At 41.3% G+C, this 19,593-nt stretch overlaps 1 protein-coding gene across 7 annotated transcripts in view; it reads left to right on the forward strand.

The window, feature by feature from the left end:
* The window catches only part of dachd (dachshund d), a 120,631-nt gene that overhangs the window by 77,023 nt on the left and 24,015 nt on the right, over positions 1-19,593 (forward strand). For 2 of the 7 annotated variants that reach the window (XM_042494547.1, XM_042494553.1), the window contains exons 4-6: positions 13,625-13,797; positions 14,627-14,795; positions 14,921-15,052. In XM_042494547.1, the coding sequence (XP_042350481.1) occupies positions 13,625-13,797; positions 14,627-14,795; positions 14,921-15,052 (474 nt within the window). The remainder of the gene's footprint in view (positions 1-13,624; positions 13,798-14,626; positions 14,796-14,920; positions 15,053-19,593) is intronic. The other 5 variants (XM_042494548.1, XM_042494551.1, XM_042494549.1 and 2 more) reach the window with 3 other exon arrangements.

Below are 19,593 nucleotides of genomic sequence, written 5' to 3' on the forward strand. Positions count from 1 at the left end.
CACCAACAGCAAGGCTATGGCAATGGAGCTAATAAGAAACTGTTTTATCTTTTTACAATTTAAATTGTAACCTTGAGCCCACAGCCAGCCACACAGGCTCCCGGTAGAATCATAATTCTGGCAAGGGGGAGCAGCTCTAGGTGTGGGTGCATGGGCCACAGCATTAGCTCTCTGAGTGAAATATATGGCAGTGACGCCTCTCGGCCCCATCCACAATCAATTGGATTCTTTTCCTTTAATATTTACTTGCAGCGATGAGATGCTCGTCTGCATGGTGATGAACAGTCTGCCACTGGCGTTTGAAGGTGACCTGTCAGTGAGTATGGACAAATCTCTCGCTCGCAGAAATGTAGAAAAATAAATCATTAGGGGCAGGCAGTCAGACAGGGGCCTCTCTCTCTCCCTCACTCTCCTCGGATTTAAATCAGCTCAGATTTATGATTTGAATTAATGCTTCGTTTGTCAAAGGAATGGTCGCAGAGACAAATGATGTTTGGTACTGAAACCATCCTAATATTGATTACTGGGTGTCGCGGCAATCTCTTGTTTATATCAAGCACTCTCCTGTGACAGGGTGGCCAGCAGGAGTCATCCTGATAATACGCCGGAGAAATATGGCCCTGCTCGGCCCGCGGGGCCATGAAACACACAGCTAGCAGCATGCTGTCTTCTTCATCTAGCCCCGGCTTCCACTCACATGTTTATTTTTGATAAAAGCATTTTGTAATTTTGCGAGTTAAGAGCCAACTTACAAGATTACAGAATTATTTAACGTTCTAAAGGCGTCTCACTCTGGCCTATTTTGGAGCGCGAATGCCTAATATGTCCAGCTCTCAAGCCCATTTACCCAACAGCAATCCAAACATATAAATCACTTGACTGATATAGCATGGAGTGGGCAGAACTGTATTTGGCTGTAGCTTTGTTGGGACTGACTGTTCACTAGGGTATGACTTCATGCTGTTTTTCTCTCAGACCACAGCTGCTCAGAGGAAATGGACCAGAGGTTTTTTTTTTTTTGTAATCATCCAGCTTAAACTAAGACGCACACAAACGGATGTGTTTACTTACACAAATTATGTTACCAACCATGATAGGAATTGATATGATAATGAGCGTGCTTCTGATAATACCACTAAGGACACGGATCCATTTAATCAGAAAGAGCTTCCACGTAAACCCATCCTCCTCGGGGCTAAAATACAGGTGCCTCATCTCAGTGTTTGTCTGAAGCAGATCTTTGTGAAGTGCTTAAAGCGAAGCACAACAGAGCCAGCCAGTGAAGGACACTCTGTTCTGTTTGTAGAGTTGGATTGCCCGTCGCTGTCTTTGTGTTGATGTAAATTGAACAGGCTAATGTTTCTCTCCCTCGCATTAAATATTCATCACAATTAGACCTTCCTGTTTGCATCAATGTTATTAATTATAAGGGGGAAAGAAAAAAAACAGCCAAAATAACCAAACATCCTGAGTGAGAGGAGGGAAAGGAGAAATAGATGCATTTGTAGGAGAAAAAGGAGACGCAGAGATGGAGAGACGTAAAAATGTAAAGAGAGAGATAGAATCAGAGGTGTGTGGGGGTGTCTGTCTTTTCTTTGATTCTCCCTCGCACTCTTTAGTCGGGCAGGGGGAGCCCTCTCAAAGCACAATGTGGATTGTTCCTGCGCCTCTCAGGAAATGCCACAATTACAGATCACAGACCAAGCAAAACACGTGTGGCGCTGGGCCTTTAGGGGGATAAACAGCTCGCCATTCCCTCCCAGTGCATTGACCCCAGCCACAACCTTCATTACTGGGAGAGAAAATATTGTCAGCTGCCCACTAACAAACACCTGCCAATTTCAAGAGAAGGAATTGCTTTTTTTTTTTTTTTTTTTTTTTTTAGCAGGCGGAAGAGAAAATAAAGTGTTTTCTTAGACGTGTAGAAAAAAGAAAGAAAAGATAAGGCAGTGTTCACTCTTGTCTTTTTTTTTTTTTCAAACTCCGTCTCGCCTACTTCTCTCCGTCTTTCGCCCTCTGTCTCTCTTTGGCCACTGGGTGCTGCCCTGCCACTCATCTGACTCCTCACCGCACAACTCTAATGGAGCTGAAATCCTGTTTGTAATTAGATATGGGAATTCCACTGTCATCAGCCAGATGATGCCACGACGTGCCGACCAAATAACAGACAGAGCAGGAGTGAACGGAGACACAACGGCCGCTGCTAACTTCTAGATTTTGGTGTACATTTTGAACCCGAAACGCCCAAACTAAGTCGTACGAGCATTTACATTGTACTTCAAAATCCTGAAAGCCCTTTGTCTCACATCTGTGGCTTCAGTCCAGCCTGTCTGCGCCCAACAGGGAGCGGAGAGAGCCACATGCTAGGCTGAAGCTGGACGGCTGGTGACAGGTACCTGGAGTGTTGCCTGACTGCGAGTTGAGAGAAGAGGTTCTGGGTGAGATGATGAGGAAGCATCATTCTCTCTTCCCAGGGTCATCAGGCTAATTTCCACAAGCCCCGCCCTCATGCTTCTATGTTTGTGCGTGTGTGTGTGTGTGTGTGCACGTGTGCATGCTCGCGTAAGAGAGAAAGAGGGGGCCTTGGCCCCTGAGAGCGCTCTGTGAGGAGACCACAGCTGTACACTCCCAGCAGCTAATTGGTCCTTATCTAGCTGTCCCATTCATCTTCATTTTTTACCAATTACTGAGCATTATCTGTGTTCTCAGTTGGGTATGGGACTTAATCCTTTTTGGTTAAGCTGGTGCTACAGCTTGCAAATTTCAAATGGAGATGGGAGGGGGGGCGAGTCGGGGGGTGGGAAAGGAGGGAAAGGTGGAGGCGAAGGGGAGGGGGGGGCAGAAGTCATAGCAAAAACAAACTCTGAAACTTCCCATCATCCCTCGCCGGCAGGATGCAATCAATAAACAATGACATCACACAGAGGAGAGAGGGAAAAAATGGACGGGATCAATTATTGGCGTTATAATTCAAGTCCTTGTTTGCAAACGTTGCAGCCTCATTGATTAGGCCGTTCTTGTTGCACTCAACATTATTGACTTGTTAAAACCATATTTTCTCATCATCAGTGGTTTTACGTTTGCGGTCACACAGATAACAACGCTTTAAGGGGGCCCATCATTAATTATTCAAGATGTATTCATTTTAAAGCACAGCGAGTCCAAATCATCCTGTTTACTCTACAAACAATACAAGTATAGTACATTGCTCATCCAGAAGGTACATCAAGACGCTGCAATCTGGGGCAGTTAGCCTTAATTTTCTAAGATCAATGCATAACTAGGCTCCTCTCTATATGGGGTCCGTGCTTGGCCATGCTGCAGAGCTGAGTGGAGTCAGCCTGGAGACCATGCACTAATTACTGGAGTGTTTACTGCTCTGCTGGATAGCATTTGTACCATTTTGGATCATATCAGTGAGTCAATGTGCTCGGCGCTAGACAGATAAATAAGGCATTAAGATGACAGTGTGTATGAATGAAATTACAGTGGAAAAAACGATAGTCATCAATTATAGAATAAGCCTCAAATGGGTCGAATTAGCCGCCGCACACGTATGTATACTTACAGAACATACAGGCATGCGTGTCAGCAGACAGCCGTGCACACAAAAGCAGGACACATATAGAGACGCTGCTCCTGCACTTTGATAGGGATCTGTTTGGTCACACTCTCTGCGCCAGCTGTCAGCCCAGCTCCACTGCTGCGATTTAATTAGTCTGTTTATGTCCTTTCTAATAATAAAGCTCTCTGGGTGGAAGGACACATCCAACTAAGCTAGCTGCGTGCTCCAACCTGCTAGCTGCACTCGAGCTGGTGGCCCGGCGCAGCTAAATGTGGGCCATGATGGAGGATGGTGGCTACTTCCTGCTCCTCTAGACAGAACAATAGCCCTCGGGCTCAGATCTAGTATCACCCCCTACTCAATCCTAACCTTAACCATTAGGGGATAAAGCACATACTGACCTGATATGAGTGTCTAGGGGCAACTTCATCCATCTTCCTCTCTAGCTCTCTTGTGGGAGCCTTTGTCAGACGAAGCTCTTGAGAGAGACTAGATTGTAGCCATAGGCTGAATAGAATTCATTTCGCGAACATATCATAACACCTCTTTCACCGGCGACACATTATTGTCTTGTCAGATTTATGCAATTACAATGTTTTGATTTTTCTTTATTCTGATATCAAGGCTGCGCTGGACAAAATATTGTCTGTTTAAGCTTGCAGGGGTTGCGGGAGGGGGGGATAAAAGGGGGAGTATTAACTGAATCAGACACACTGAGCTAGACAGAGAGTGGCAGAGCAGACAGACAGCCTTCCAGCCTGAGTAAAGAGCTTGATGGGTCTCTGTCTCTCTCTTGGGCTTTGGCCCTCACCATCTCTCTATTAGTCTGCCAGGCTCATGGGAGCCAGGTGACAGATAAGTGAAGAACGACACACACATTTTAATAGACATTTCAAAAGATAAACCTGATAATCATTTCTCTTTTTAATGAAGTCTAATGTCCTCGTTCTAATTCTAGTTGCGTCGCCTGTTAAGCATCGGCGTAACACTTTGAATATGCATGATTGGGAAATTGTGAGGCGCCGCAAAACACACAGACAACCGCAGAAATAGATTACAATAACGGGGGGGATTGATTAAACATTATTTCCGTAATGATCCATATCAAGTTCTATCATCTTTGAGTGGCGGCGCAGTTGCAGCCTCATATAGAGAGGAGCAAACGCGCCAGACAAACCGCGTGTCATGGAAATATTTGTTTGATTGTCTCTTGCGGTTAGTTCACAATAGCAGGAGCAGAGCTATAAAAAACAACTGACCAGTCGAGTTGTCATCTCTCATCAACATTAGGCCTCATTCTTCATTAATTGGATAGATTAATTTGGAGCGCTTTGATGCGGGGGTGATGCATGCGTTCGGCTGTCCCCTCCTCACTATTCTCTGTCAGGTTGAATTTAGCCAGGGAAGGGGCTGACCTTTGAAAGTGAAGAGATCAACACAATTTGAAAAGACAATGTCACTTGGTGTAAATGTGATACGTGTAATAAATGACATTCAACCTTTCAGTGATGATGAGCTTTCGCAGGTTGGAGTAATGTGAAATATGCGCGGCGTGTAATTGCACAGAATGCGGAGCGCTTTTCACAAACACAGCTAAGACGGCGCGGCATTAGAGCCCGCGTATCATTTGCTCTCATTTCACTATGATTATGTCTAAGAGGAAACATTAGCATAGAGTAATAATATTACTGTGTACACAATAACAGTAATGACAATACAGTGATGACAACAACAAAATGACTCTTTTACTGTGATCACCCTGTAAAAACGTTCCATCGCCTGGCTGCGCTGCAATCAGGGCGAGAATCAAAGAGCATTTGTGTGATAGAAATAGTTGGTTCTGTTCCACGAAAGCACTCTGTCGCTTTGCCTGAACCGAAAGGTGTTTCTTCTCAATTATGATATGGGAACCCTCATCCAAATAGAGCTATCAGCCATACTGAGGCCAGACATCTTCACCATCACACAGCCTCTCCCCTGGGACCGAGATAAAAAGGGAGAGAGTAGAGCAAGTTCAAACAATGTTAAGGAATTTCACAATCGCTGCATGTCCTTCACAGTGTGAACAAACAGAGGAAGGTATTTCTTTGATAGATTATGCTCAGAATCCCCCACAAAATACTCATTCCAACAAAATAATTGAAATAACCTCAACGTGTTGTTTTTATTATTTCACCTCTGTGCTTAAATGGAAATAAATCCAAACTAATTAATTTTTTTGACTGCAGTCTACAGATACAGCCAGAACTGATACTTCAGTACCAAGTCTTGTGCCAACATTTTTGAATATGTGACGTTTTTCTCCGGTACTGTAACAAGGATGCAATTCTTCCAGACATGATGGGGCGGCACATGTGCCCACAAGTGTTTTAGTCTCTTGTTAAAGGAACAGTGTAAGATTTGGGGGGATTTAGTGGCATCTAGTGGTGAGGATTGTAGATTGCAACCAGCTGAAACTTCACTTGGTTAAAATTCCTTCATTGTTTAGGTGATTTTCAGCAGGGGCCAAATTATCTGCAGAGGTGTCTTCCACTCCAGAACAAACAGACAGAGTGAATAAAAGCAGTAAAAACACTGAATAAAAAAGTTTCATGTTACAAATCAGTGTTTCACCGATGCTGTTTGGCATGACGGAGACAGGCTGTAAGACTAGTACCTGCTAATGTGTGCTCACCTTTTTTTTTTCTTAAGATTTAGACGTTCGGGAGGTTTTTTACAGGAAGCTGAATTATCCACAGATGTCTCTTATCCCCCCCCCAAAAATGGACCAGGTGATCAAAAACCAGTAAAACACGTAGCAGTTTCAAGTTTAAAAAATAACTATTTTTTCAATGCTCTAATGGTGGAAGGGTTGTTGATTAATTAAGGTGGTTAGAGCAAAAGCTCAAATGGCCCTATCTAGAGCCTGTATTTGGTTTGTCTGTTCTGGGCGACTGTAAAAACATGGCAGTGCAACATGAGACGAAGATCCGCTCCCTATCTAGAAATTAACGGCTCAATCTGAAATAATAAAACACAACAATTCTTATTTTCAGGTGATTATACACCAAAGAAAACATATTTGTGATATTATATTCCAGTTATGCCAATGTATCCAATGACCCTTTAAATATCAAAGAAAGAAAAAGAAGCACAGAAGAGCAAAACAACATGCTGAAGAAGTCAACAGGTACATCTGTAGTGTGTTTTTACCAAAGGCCTGCATGTTTTTTAATGCTTTTAGTTGTGAGCACTGTGCAATAACACTATGCTAAACTAGCACAACGAGAGCCCAACCATGTATTCTTTGCTGAGCGCTGCACATTTGGCTTTTTGTTTGGGGGGGGGGGGGGTCGCCAAGAGTCGATAAATGTTCAGCTTTTGGTAAAACACCGTGCTCGTCCGTGTCACTTCTTGCCCAGTCGTCCAAACACAGCAGAGCAGGGCGGGACAAATAGCCTACCACAAAGACCAACTGTCACATTTTGCATGTACAAGAAATATGTTAATATACTGAAGGCTGTGTGTTAATATATCAAAATCATAAACCCCCAGAGCAGAAGTTTGAGTTTTAGGTGGTTTATCAGGAATTATAAATGAAATGTATATTTAGTTTAATTAAAAAAAAATCTTTTTAAACAATGATGTATATATTAGAGTGCACGCTATTTTATTTATTATTATTAATGTATATTATTTTTATTTATTTATTTATTTATTTATTTATTTCAGTTTTTTTTTTTATCATGGTGTCAACTTGGGTATCAAGAACCCGTGGCAGTTCTCAGGTATTGATAATAACAGCTAAATCTGTGGTAGGATGACATGCCCACTGTGGCCATATAAAATTCACATTACAGTCAGTTCACCTTGAACTCATTAGCACTGCTGTAAACTATACACTGCATTACTGATTTTCTCTCAGGAGGAGATTGTAATGGAGGAAGTGAGAGCAAAGGAGGTAGTGATGCTAATTTTGTAATTAAAACGGATGATCTGATGACCACATGCAAACCGATCCCCCCCCCCCCCCCACCCCCCACCAAAGTGATATGACGGCAGAGTGGGCCGTGATTGATAACGCTCGTCAATATATTTCATTTCAGGAGCCTTAGTCAAATGACAACTGGTTGTCATTGACTGAAAGCAATCTTTTTAAAAGGGGAGCCTTTGCTAAGTATCAGATGAAAATGATTCCTCTGTCTGCTTGGGTGTCACTGTCTGTAGGAGCTTTATTGATTGGGCTTGAATATATTGCACCCGCAGTAGTAACAGCTGCTAGTAATATCTCTCCTCTCCTTCTGCTCTCCTCTCTCCTGCTCACAGCACTTTTCCGTGCCACGGCTTATTGTCAGCGATCAGATGTTGGGCGCTCTCGTGCCGATGTTGCGTATTTATCAAGAGTGATGTGTGACAAATGTAAAGTGAGCTTGGTTCCGACCCAAATTAGAGACGCGAACAGTGTTTGCTAATGTGTCCTGAAGGCCTGGCCGTCCTGGCCACCCCCAGCCATGTGCATGATCGCGTTAACTAAAACCCACCATTGTCTCCCCCACTCTGCACGCCCTGTGTTATCAAGCACAAGGATGTTGGCATTGGTTGGTAAAGGTCATTTACTGTAATGAGATTTGCCACATGCAAGCATATGGCTTGATTATTGCCCTGTTCGTTAACATTTTTAGCAAAGAGACAAATAGACAGCTAAAACAGGGGGCTGCGGCGGCGAGACGTGTTTAGCATTTTCCCCTCAAAGATGGGAAGAACTTTTTTCACAACAGATCCTGTCACGGAGATGATTGATCTTTCAATTTTCATAAGGAATGCGCGCCATTAGAGGCGCGGATTGGAATTATCCTATAAAAGTTGCCTGCTTTAGATTTTATACACTTAAAGGACAAACACCTCTGTCTGTCTCCTTGATAATTTCTACCACATGTTACACTCCGGTGGTTTGGGTAGGAAAGCAATTATGTTACCTCATCAAACCAGAAATGTTTTCTTATCATGGTTTCTCTTACATTACATTACATTAGGCATCTTGGCAGGAAATCTTCGCCCACCTGAATCATTGGAAAGTGTATCTCTTTATCCTGGCATGCGAAACACATTTTGTTTGTTGATGTTGAATTAGCTTGAAATGTGTCCAATCATCGTGGCTCTTGGAATGTACAGAATATGGTTTGCATGTGTTTTTATGTTCGGCTGGCCCTGCGTGTACTCCTATACGTGGTTATCTATACGGCGTCATTGTGTGCGATGTTTTCATGTTTACCCCTCCTTGTTGCCGTGTTCTTTTCATGTGTCCGTTTGCTCATATATGTGCGTACAGCAGGTATTTAACAAAGGCAAGATGTTTGCTTTATTATCCACATTAACTGCATAAACACAAAAGGCTTCAAAGTTTCATTCAATGACACTGAGGGGCTGTGGGTGGCTACATCAAAGCTCAATACCTTCCTCTCTCCCCCCATTTTAATGAGAAACAGGACTCACCAGCCTTGACTGAACCTGCCATCTGCGTGTGTCTGTTTTTTTTCTTGTTTGCATGTGTGTCTGCGTGTGTGAATGTGGGAGCAGTTTTCGGTGCATATGCATGCGCTCGCGTCGTGCAAAGTGGCACCGCGATGCCAGACAACATATTTATGGAGGCTGCGTCTTATGTTTGATCTAACAGGCTATAAGGCTCCCTCCATCTCACATGGCGGCGCTTTCTGATTTTGGAGGAGATTAATAGTTATAGTAAAGATGTATAGCTGATTAGTGCGTTGGAGAGACCTCTAAATGTCTTGCCGCATGACAGACACTTTTTCATGAGCCATTCATTTCCTTTTGGGACCGGTGTGCAAATCCTTGATACGACCACAACAAAGCCCCTCCATGTGTGTGCACCGCCGTCTCACCTTTGTTGGAGAAATACATACACGACATGGGGGCATTTTACAAGCGCAATTAGGAGGAAAAAAACTGAGATTGTTTTGCAGCGGGCCGACTGCATACGCATTGTGCAGTCAGTCAGTTCATTTAGCTGCCTGACTGAAATGGTCCTGTTCAGTTTGACAGATCAGAAGAGGGAAAAAATATCTCAACACCATGAAAACCAAAGGCTTAGCGCTGAGCAAATCAGCCCTTTGTCTTGTTCAATTCAAATCAAAGGATAACCAGGAATGTTTGTTTGACAACAGCATTTACAATGCATTGTTCTGAAGCCCAGAGCCTCCCAAACAAAGACAGATAGGCTTTAAACAAGTCATTTAATTAGCACCGGATCCCCAGCTTTGGCTGCGCCAACCAATTATACATTCCTGAGGCATGTGCAGGTCCTATTTCACGGGCGCGAGAGGCAGATCCTCTCCAGCCCTGTCTCTTACAGTACATCTCTCCCCTTCCATTTAAGAGAAGGTAAATAGCCCAGACAGACAGCTTCATTAGCCAGCGTCTGAAGAGCGCGGGGCCGATTGTCGCTTAAATAGTGCGCTTTTACTGCAGGCCCAGCCGGCGACCTCCGATCAATTACAGCTGACATTATTGTTTGTCGGGAGCTTTTTTCCTGGACAGAGGGAGTAAAAAACGAGATCAGGCCTGAGCTTTGGCTGGAAATGTAATCTTCCCCCTCTCTTTGGTTCTTTCGCTCCACAAACAATAAATCATTCAGTTGAAGAGATAATAAAGTGCCAAGTAGGAGCTAGTTTAATTTTTGTCAGGGGAAATCTGTCCACAACAGAGTTAAGGGTAAGGGGGCTGGCTGCTACCTCTGTACCATTTTCAATGACAATGGCTTCCCTTTTTTTTTCTTATTTTCCCTCGTAGGGTTAGACGTCCAGAAAGGCTCAAGTCCTGTTTAGATGAAGATTAACGGCTGCACAAATCACTGCAGGTTATCATTTCTGTCATCAAAATAAATTACTGCTCTCTTTTTAATCATTTTAAAGCAGTCAACGTTCAATCTTTTTTTTTTTTTTTTTTTTCTTTTCTGTGATGCTCTTAAGTGTCGGACCCACCGTCAGCCGTGTGGTTTGGTTCTGATGTAACAGCTTTTTAATCACGCCGTTACCAAGGGCTGTTTTAATTCATTCAATTCATCCTCCGCGATTCAGATCTTTGCTTATCCATGCGTGAACTCCCGAGCACTGCGCGACATAATAGCTGAGCTGTTTATATTGGTATTAAGTGATTTGTAGTTTTAATGATGGTAAATAGGAGTTCACCTTTGCGGGTCCCTCAGGCTTACTTCAGGTAAATTACTCCAAATGCATTGTTTATGCCCTTCAGGAGGGAGGGGGGGGGGGGCTTGTGGGAATTCACCTCTCATCAGGTCTGAACTTCTGTATCAGAGATAAACACAAACTGACAAATATGTTTCCAGCGCTTTGCCCACTGGAATATCTGCACAATATCTTGGTGGTTAATGAGTCTGACTAATGTTTGTTGATTCTGTTTTTGGAGAAGAAATACACAAAAATCTCTGCTTATTATCATCAGCGAGGTAAAAAAATTAGTCAGGAATGTGATACGCTGCTATTTAGGTAGGGTTTGTACAGCCATTTGAAGGTAGCAATTTAGAAAATTTAGCCTGGAAAAGTTTTGGAAAACTAAATATACCCTGAAAGTTCTGGAAAAGTCATGATTTTTTTGTTTTTACAAACTTGTATAGTAGAGGACTGTTGGAAATTTGAATATCCAATGATAATTTTGGTTTTGAATGTTTCTGGCTGTGATAAATGGTGTAATCTTGTGTGATTTTTAAAGAAAACATGCCTGTATTTAAAAATCCCCCAATATGTTTTATTTACGTTTTATTATTGTTTTATTTGTCGTTTAAAAAGCTATTTCAGAGAGTGTATGGTCTTTAAAATTTGCCTCAAAGTCATGGAAATGTATTGGTAATAAATGTGTATGAACCCTGTTTAGGGGAGTAAATTGCACATAAATGAAACGACAAAACACTTCACTGTCTTTCAAAAGTGCCAGATTCCTTGAATAAACCAATATCCTCCTCACCTGGCTCCTTTCAGCAGGAAATAAAGGGATTTGGTGGACCCTTGTTGGTCTGTGGCACATTCCCGTACAGTGGCCTGAATGGGCCTTTATGGGAGAAACACCGCTTTGGGACGGGGTGACATGAAAGGGGCTGGACAGCCACTGAAAGCGAGACTAATACCACTTAGAGCGAACAGAGGTCCAGTGTTTCCCCAACAGGCTGTCCGTCAGGTGGGGAGAAATCACCAATATTCATATAGTACAAGATATAATGAGCCAAAATACCATATTCTCAATGATTTTCCACCTTTTCATGAAAATTTGGCCACTCGAGTCCATTCGTCTTTATGCTTGTAGCCGTGTTTGATTGAATGGGTGTAATGTATCCACCTCAAAGGCAGAATAAGTCTCTTCACTCTGGCCCTTGAGTGGCCTTGAAAGGCTGATAGGTAGCCTAAACCTCCCCATGTTGTCCTACAGTAAGTACCCCCGCAATCAGGCCCTCTGTGGTGTTTTTTAATTGAGCTTAGCCTGCTGAGTGGTAATTGATTCAGTCTGAGCTACAGCAGAGGCGCTGATACAAGGTGCTGCTTGGCTTCCGCCTTTCTTTAATCTCCGCTGCTTTATATTGTTTGGGAATACTCGCCACAGAGAAACTGCATGCCATCTTTCTTATGGAAATCAATGCTTCTTTTAGAAGGAGGGGAATGACAGAGAGGAGTACTTCTCATGTCCTTTCATTTTCAACCAGTGTCCTTCTCTTAGAGGCGTCGCCATGCAGATCTCCTTGCCCTTTGGCTACTGATGTTTTGTCATAAAAAGAAGAGTGGAGTTGTTTTGTGGATCAGCTTTCTGTAGTGCAGTATCTTTTTTTTCTCTCTCTCTCTTTTCTTTCACACAGCTTTTTTTTTTTTTTTTTTTTTTTTTTACCTTGAACAGGGCTGCCAAGAAAAAGAGAAAAAAAAGGAGTGAAAAATCAACAGAGAGGCTCAATCAGATCCAATAGTGTCTATGAGGTTTTCTTTAAAGCATTTGAGGAAAAGCATCTGAGTGGCGGAGGAATGAGACCAAACTGTTCCCAGTCACTTTTGATCCTGCCAGTTCAAAGTCCCCATAGAGCAGAGGGGGGGACGGAGGGGGGGTTCGCCGTGGTTGGGGAGGGGGGTACAGACACCTAGCTTTGACCTTCTGTCTGCGCTCATGTCCTTTGAAAGTTGGCTTGTTTTCATTAAGCCATTCAGAAGCGCAGTGCAGGGCCACAGTTTGACTAACTACTAACCCCCTATGGTATCTTTACAAGACGCTCTTTACATTTTCGGACTACTAATGTCTTCAATTTTCCCAATTAGGCGTCTATTGCCAGACAGCAATTGAATAATTTAAAACATTTGTAAGACATCTCTGATGTTGTAATGGAATAATTTGTGTGCATATAAAAAAGAAAAGAAATGGAAAATCCCATTATTGTGCGAGCTGAGAGTGTCTTTTTACTCTCGCTCTTTTCTTCTTCTTCTCTCTCTCTGGTCTGGAATATACGCCGCTATAATTAGCCTAAAGTCATTGCCGTACTGTGGTCTGACGGTACTTGTTTGTCATTAGCACATTTAACTAGTCATTTGGGTAATGGCTTTCAAGATTGCCTTTGTTTTTACAGAGATATTTTTTTATATGTAAATATTGAGACAATTTACATAATGTGCCCTTTTTATTCATCATAGAATAATTGATGCATATTTATTGCTGTGTAAACTTTGGTCTTTGAATGACTGTGTATATAGTTATCATCGCCGTTTTCTTTATTATTATTGCAGTAGTATCTATTATTAACGTATGTTGTAAAACATTTATGTGTATTATGTTAACATGGAAAGATACCCGAGAAGCGATTAATCTGAATTTTTTGTCCTAATGGACGGCGGCGTAAAGCTTTAGTGTTATTGGACACAGATTTTAAAGGGTATCTCAGTGGTGGGAATTACTGATTGCTGAATTAACAGCAGCAGGTTTTGAGTTTTCGGGCCAGAGCCTCAGAAGTTTCCCCTGTGAATATCTCACTCATAATACGCATCATTGAGTAACCAACGACCTCTTCATGTGTCTCAGGCCTGGAACTCCCCTTCATGATGATGCCACACCCCCTGATCCCAGTCAGCCTGCCCCCAGCCTCTGTCACCATGGCGATGAGCCAGATGAACCACCTCAGCACCATCGCAAACATGGCCGCCGCAGCACAGGGCCAGAGTCTGCCCTCCAGAATGGTCACCTCTGTTATAAAGGTAAATTTTAAAACAAGAAGCAGTCATGTTATGACGCGCGATGGTAGGCATGTCCCGCTCACATTTTTAAATAATTATTAATATTGAGTATCTGCCAATGGGGAGTCAGGATTTGATACTTCTGTTTTCCTTGATAATACAGATCCACAGTGCACAGTGAAGTCCACAGTCTTCAAGTCCATCAGAGCTGTTAAAATCAACCAAATGGATATGTTATATGCATAACAATTAAATAACTCTGCGGTGCATTAAGGAAAAAATCTCTTCATTTAAGCTGTGCAAAAAAACAGGCCATAACGTGAAATGTTTCTTATTTTGACAAGGTGTTAAAAAAATATTTTTTCACATTTTAACAAGATTTTTTTCATGTTTTTACAAGATAGTTTCATGTTATAAAAAGATGTTTTTAAAAAAATATATATTTTTCTGATTTTTAGGAGATATTGTCGTTATAACAAGAAAATCTACTTTTATGTTTTAACAAGAAACATTTTCTCGTAAAAAAATAACATGAAAATATCTTTTAAAAATGAGAAAAATATCTTGTCGCAACAAGAAACTTTTCATGGTATTATCTGCATGATCAGGGTTATTATTCGGCTTTGAAAAAACAGCTGTGTGACAGGTGACATAACGCTGATGTAAAACAAAGATCGGATCTATAAGCTCACTATAGCCGATGCTGATCAGTTAAAAAATGCCTTGATCAGCCCCGATACAGATCTTTGAGATCAGATCGGGACATCCCTGCTGAATGGTTGTCCTTGTGATGTAATGCTTCAGTCTGCATCGGATATTTATTTTTGGGTGTGTGTTTCTGGCGCTGCTGGGGTTTCAGGAACGTGTGCCGGACAGTCCCTCCCCTGCTCCTTCCTTAGAAGACCACAGGAGGCCGGGCAGTCACCCATCGTCTCACCGCAGCAGCAGTGTGTCCAGCTCCCCAGCCCACACAGAAAGCTCCTCAGACAGGATACGTACGTTTGTCACACAGATAAATGGTGAAGAAAAAAGCAAATGTGCTGTGCAGATTGTTGTTGTTTTGTTTCATTCACAAAGATGGAGCAGAAGTACGTCTTCTCAGTTTGTTCCTAAAACAACCTTTGTTTTGTCATCCTCTCTCCAGCGATACACCACAATGGCCTGTCCATGAACCACGCCCTGCTAGGCCTGTCCCCCAACATCCCGCCTGGGCCTAAAGAGGGAGACCTGGCCCACGACATGAGCCATGAAGTAAAGAGGATGCACGCCGACAAAGGTGAGTCAGCTTTCTTCGACAAGAAAAACATTTCTTAGTGTCGTCCACATGATGCACCGTAAAGGATTTCCACTTAAAAAATGATTTGTATTGTTTCTTTTTAAAACTCACAGTGTATGTTTTAAGTTAAGGTCTTATAATTAGCTTTTCCTTCTTTTCAATGCTCACTGTGTATGAAAATGACAGATGTTAAAAGAAACAAGTGACTGAATACTACATTTGTGCTCTACTGGACCGACTCTGTTCTTGCAGCCTTTAATATGAGTTGTAACTTCATGAATCAAAGTCTCATAACAAAGACTCAACAATCTAAGGAGAGCAGAGCGGGTTTGTAAATCTGCAGGGAAGTTAATATCACACAGTCAGTGCAGGCAGGAGAAGCCACTGAGTTAACAGTGGAGACATTTAGTTAATGTGTCACCAAAAGCAGAGCCACTTTCTGACACTATGGTTGGTCAGGGTGCCTTCAAGTGAAATCAGCTTTTTTGTAGCAATTGGAGTGGAAAAAAAACCCTTTTTTTCTCGCTAAAATAACTAGAAAAGAAACTGTACAACCACCAGAAAACCTTGTCAGACCTCATGTATTTTCCCAACAAAGAAACACTTGACATTCCTAGAAGCTGAAGATCCCTTAAGGTTGTGAATATCAATTTTACAATTTGAGAAATTTTAAACCTTTTGCAGGATTTGTAGTAACCCTCTTTATTCTTTTTGCTTCCACTTTATCTCACTTGTAGATTGTGTTACAATACTTCTGAAGTAGCAAGTTAAAACCCTCTTAGACAAAGTTTCTCAAGTTAATATGTAGTTTTTATTACAGACTACAAATAGAAAGGTGCACATAAGAGGAGGTAACCTGTAAACACTCGTGGATGTGTTTTAATTTTGGGTGAAATGTTGCACACGTTTTGCTTGTTGGAGCAGTCTCTGGTTTTGTTTGGAAACTCCACAGAAAGATGTTAGTGTTGCTGTAGATGCTTTACTTTTACAACACGTCAGCCCTTTGATTATGTTTAGAGCTGGGCAAAATATTGATATTACATTGGTATTGTGATACAATACGAGATCTCATAGAATTTGGATGTCGCAATATTTTAAGTGTTGTGTTTTCCTGGTTTTAAAGGCTGAATTACAGTAAAATGTAAAATAATTTTTCACACTTAGTAGACTGTTCCAGCTGCTCTATTATTTACCAGCTTAGTCATATATTCACATTAATGATGATTTTTGTTCAAAAATCTCATTATGTAAATATTCTTTGAAAGCATTAGTAGCTGACCCTTCAATATCACGGTATTTATAATGAGGTATTTTGTCAGAAATAATGTGATTTTTGATTTTCTCCTCATCAGCCAACCCTAATTATGTTTAATGTCAACCTCTAAAAAAATATCAAGTGAATTATTTTTAACAATTTTCTTATAAACTCCCTGAATTTATTATTTTTTGCAGTTGTTTTTGAAAGGCTTAAAAGATTACTTTCAGCTATTTTTTTTTTTATTAGATTTTGCAATGCACCCATGTCCTCTGCTATAAAAGGACACTGTTCACTGCCGCCCGCAGTATTATTCCATTAACAGAATGTAAAAAAAAAGAGAGAAAATATATATAATTATGAAAACATTAAAAGTGCAACTAATAAATGTTATATAAATAAGTGTCATATAATCAGATTTTGCATTATCAGTTTATAGACAGAGTTTTATATATATATATATATATATATATATGGGAAATAATGAGCCCCTTGTATATAGCAGGAGATTTGCTGACATGTGCTATTTCCTATCATCCCCATTAACTCTGAACTTAGATGGAAAAATATTCAGAATGCCGAACCTCAGTCACATTGTCCAGAGTAAATGTTTTTATTATTAATTGCTGGCATTATTTCATTACAATTTTGCCATGATTGGAAAAAAAAGAAAAGAAAAGAAAAAAAGATAGAAATCTACTAAGCGTGGCGGATTAAATACAAAATGAAGCAAATAATAGATTTTAGTATTCTCTGTTGGTTTTGAGCCGAGCAGAGGCGGGGTGTGCTGTGCTGTACTGGGTGATACAGGGTGGGGTGAGGCTGATAATGATATTAAAACCACTATGGAAATCATTGGGCTGTATGTTCCCTGTTGGCTGGGCTGACGTGAAGATCAGTGTTAGACCTTCACTCACAGGGTGTGAAGCAGTGAATAGTAATAATTAGCAGGATCATGAGCTGAATTTATGGGTCACAAACTGTCTAGCTGTCTGTGTGTGTGTGTGTGTGTGTGTGTGTGTGTGTGTGTGTGTGTGTGTGATGAACAGAGGCAAACAGAGCAATGCAAACAGAGAAAGAAGGAGATTTAACCAAGTATCCACACACTAAATCAACTGATTGTTTCCTCAGCAGCAGAAATCTTACTTCTTAACTGAAGTGCCTCCTCCATACTCAGATAATCAACACAAATGGACTGTAATTTCTCCGCAATATTAGAGGAGAAAGCAAATGACCCAGCAATCCACAGCAATTCTAGCTAGTTGACCCACACATATCTACCCGCAAACACGCGCTGCATTATCTTTGAGATTGTCAATTCCTAATATGTCACTGGACTTGATTAGGATTCCGAGCTCTCCAGTGTGTGCACCAGAGGTCTCGGGCTGTGGAAAACATTTTTATAAAATAACCCATTAATGCAGAGGAGTGCAACTAAATTAGTTACCAATTTGCTGAGCATGAATTAATGAAGAGAGCTTCTCCCGGCTCCCACAGTTGTAATTTTCATAATAACCCCAGACCTTTATTTGGCAGGTTGTTTAGTTTTTTCGTTTGAAGGTTTTCATTAGTCTAATGAGGACTGTGCAAGGGCGAGCAGTCAGCACAATTTACATGAGGAAGCTATCATAATAAATGAGGCAATTTGAATAACATGCACAGGTTTATGCAGCGAGATAAGAGAGATTGTAGCAGCCAGATTCAGAGGTAACCAATACATTAGAACCGACTAATAACCAAAGTAATTCCAATAAAAGCTTTAAGTGAAGGGAATAAAATTAATGATAGATATATTGAACTGTAATGATATGATACATGATGCATTAGATTAATAAAATAAATGTGTTCCATTGTTAAAGAGGGGTGAGGCCTCGCCATGCGAAGCTTTGTTTATAGTGCGCTTTTTAATTAGGCTTGTTCATCGCATCAGTTTGTTTAGATAAATGAGATAACATTCCAATGGTTTAATGATATCTCTCCACTTGTTTGATCTTTATGATCCTGGCAGAGCATTAAATTAATCTCTTGCAATGCACTCTTAGAAGGGAGCACAGTGGGCGCAGAGGAAGGATGCAGTGCCCCGGCTCATATGGAAGCTATTTAAATAGCCAGACACCTCAGAGACAGCCACTATAATGTCACATCACTCACATCCTATGAACACGTCTCATCTTTTTCATGTCATCTCTGCTGATGAAGGACAAAGGCTGTTTGTTGTTGTCTAAAAAAGACCATTTCCAAAGTTGTGTCACCCAGTGCAGAGTAACCAGATGGTATTTTTTTTTTTTTTTTTTGTGTGGGGGGGGCGTTGTTTGAACTTGATTATTTTTTGTCCAAATTTTGCCTGAGAAAAAAAAGGCAAGTTAGATGATGTGTGAGAGGGAAAAAAAGGCTGGTAGAAAGCTAAGTGTTATCTCACATGTGACTAATTGAATTGCTTCAAACAGAAAGTCTGTGGCGATAGCTTCCGACAAGCCTCTGTCTCGTGAAACAGCAGGTAGCTGACAAACAAGGGGAAATTTGAAAGGTACGGAAGCCTTTGGCTGTAAACTCACTTTGGACATCAAACACTTGACATCATTTTATTTCCTCGGGGAAAAGGTGTTTGAAACACAAGCCATATGTATGTACGTCGAAGTATAAGAGTTTTCTGTAAATACCATGTGGCAGTTTAAGCATTTTGCCAACAACAAATTTCACCACTCTACCTCAGCCCTCCCGCTGCAGTTAAACATGCCACATCTCTTTTACGCACAGCTAAAACGCCTGACAGGAGAGTCAGAGGCAGCTACAGTGTGTAAACTGATTCTGTAAACCATATTTTAAAAGCGGGTGATTCACTGGTAATATGATATTGGCGCTTCCCCGGTAAACGTTATATATCCTTGTTGACACAACAGGAGATGCACTCATAATGTCCTCCCAAGCACAAATGGATGCCTGTGGTGTGTTATCTCACCTCCAGGTTTCATCCTTTCATACCTGATATCAACTCTGTCCTTGTACATTGTAGTGCGACGATTCTGTTTTAACAAACTTCACGTCTGTTTACTTCACGTCAGCTGTACAGAGATGTTACCTTCACCTCCAAACTTAGTAATCAAAGTGCTTTTTCATCCATAAGTGGGTTAACGTTACTTCACTTTTCACAGTTAGCTTTGTAACATTTGAGACACTGAAGTGAAAATGATCAAAAACACCACAAATATTAATCGTAAATACTATTAACAATATGCAAGTTCCATAACTGTGAAAAGTTTTGTCTGTTTACTTCCTGTCAACTCCA

Source organism: Plectropomus leopardus, chromosome 10, assembly GCF_008729295.1.
Source record: "Plectropomus leopardus isolate mb chromosome 10, YSFRI_Pleo_2.0, whole genome shotgun sequence".
NCBI lineage: Eukaryota > Metazoa > Chordata > Actinopteri > Perciformes > Serranidae > Plectropomus > Plectropomus leopardus.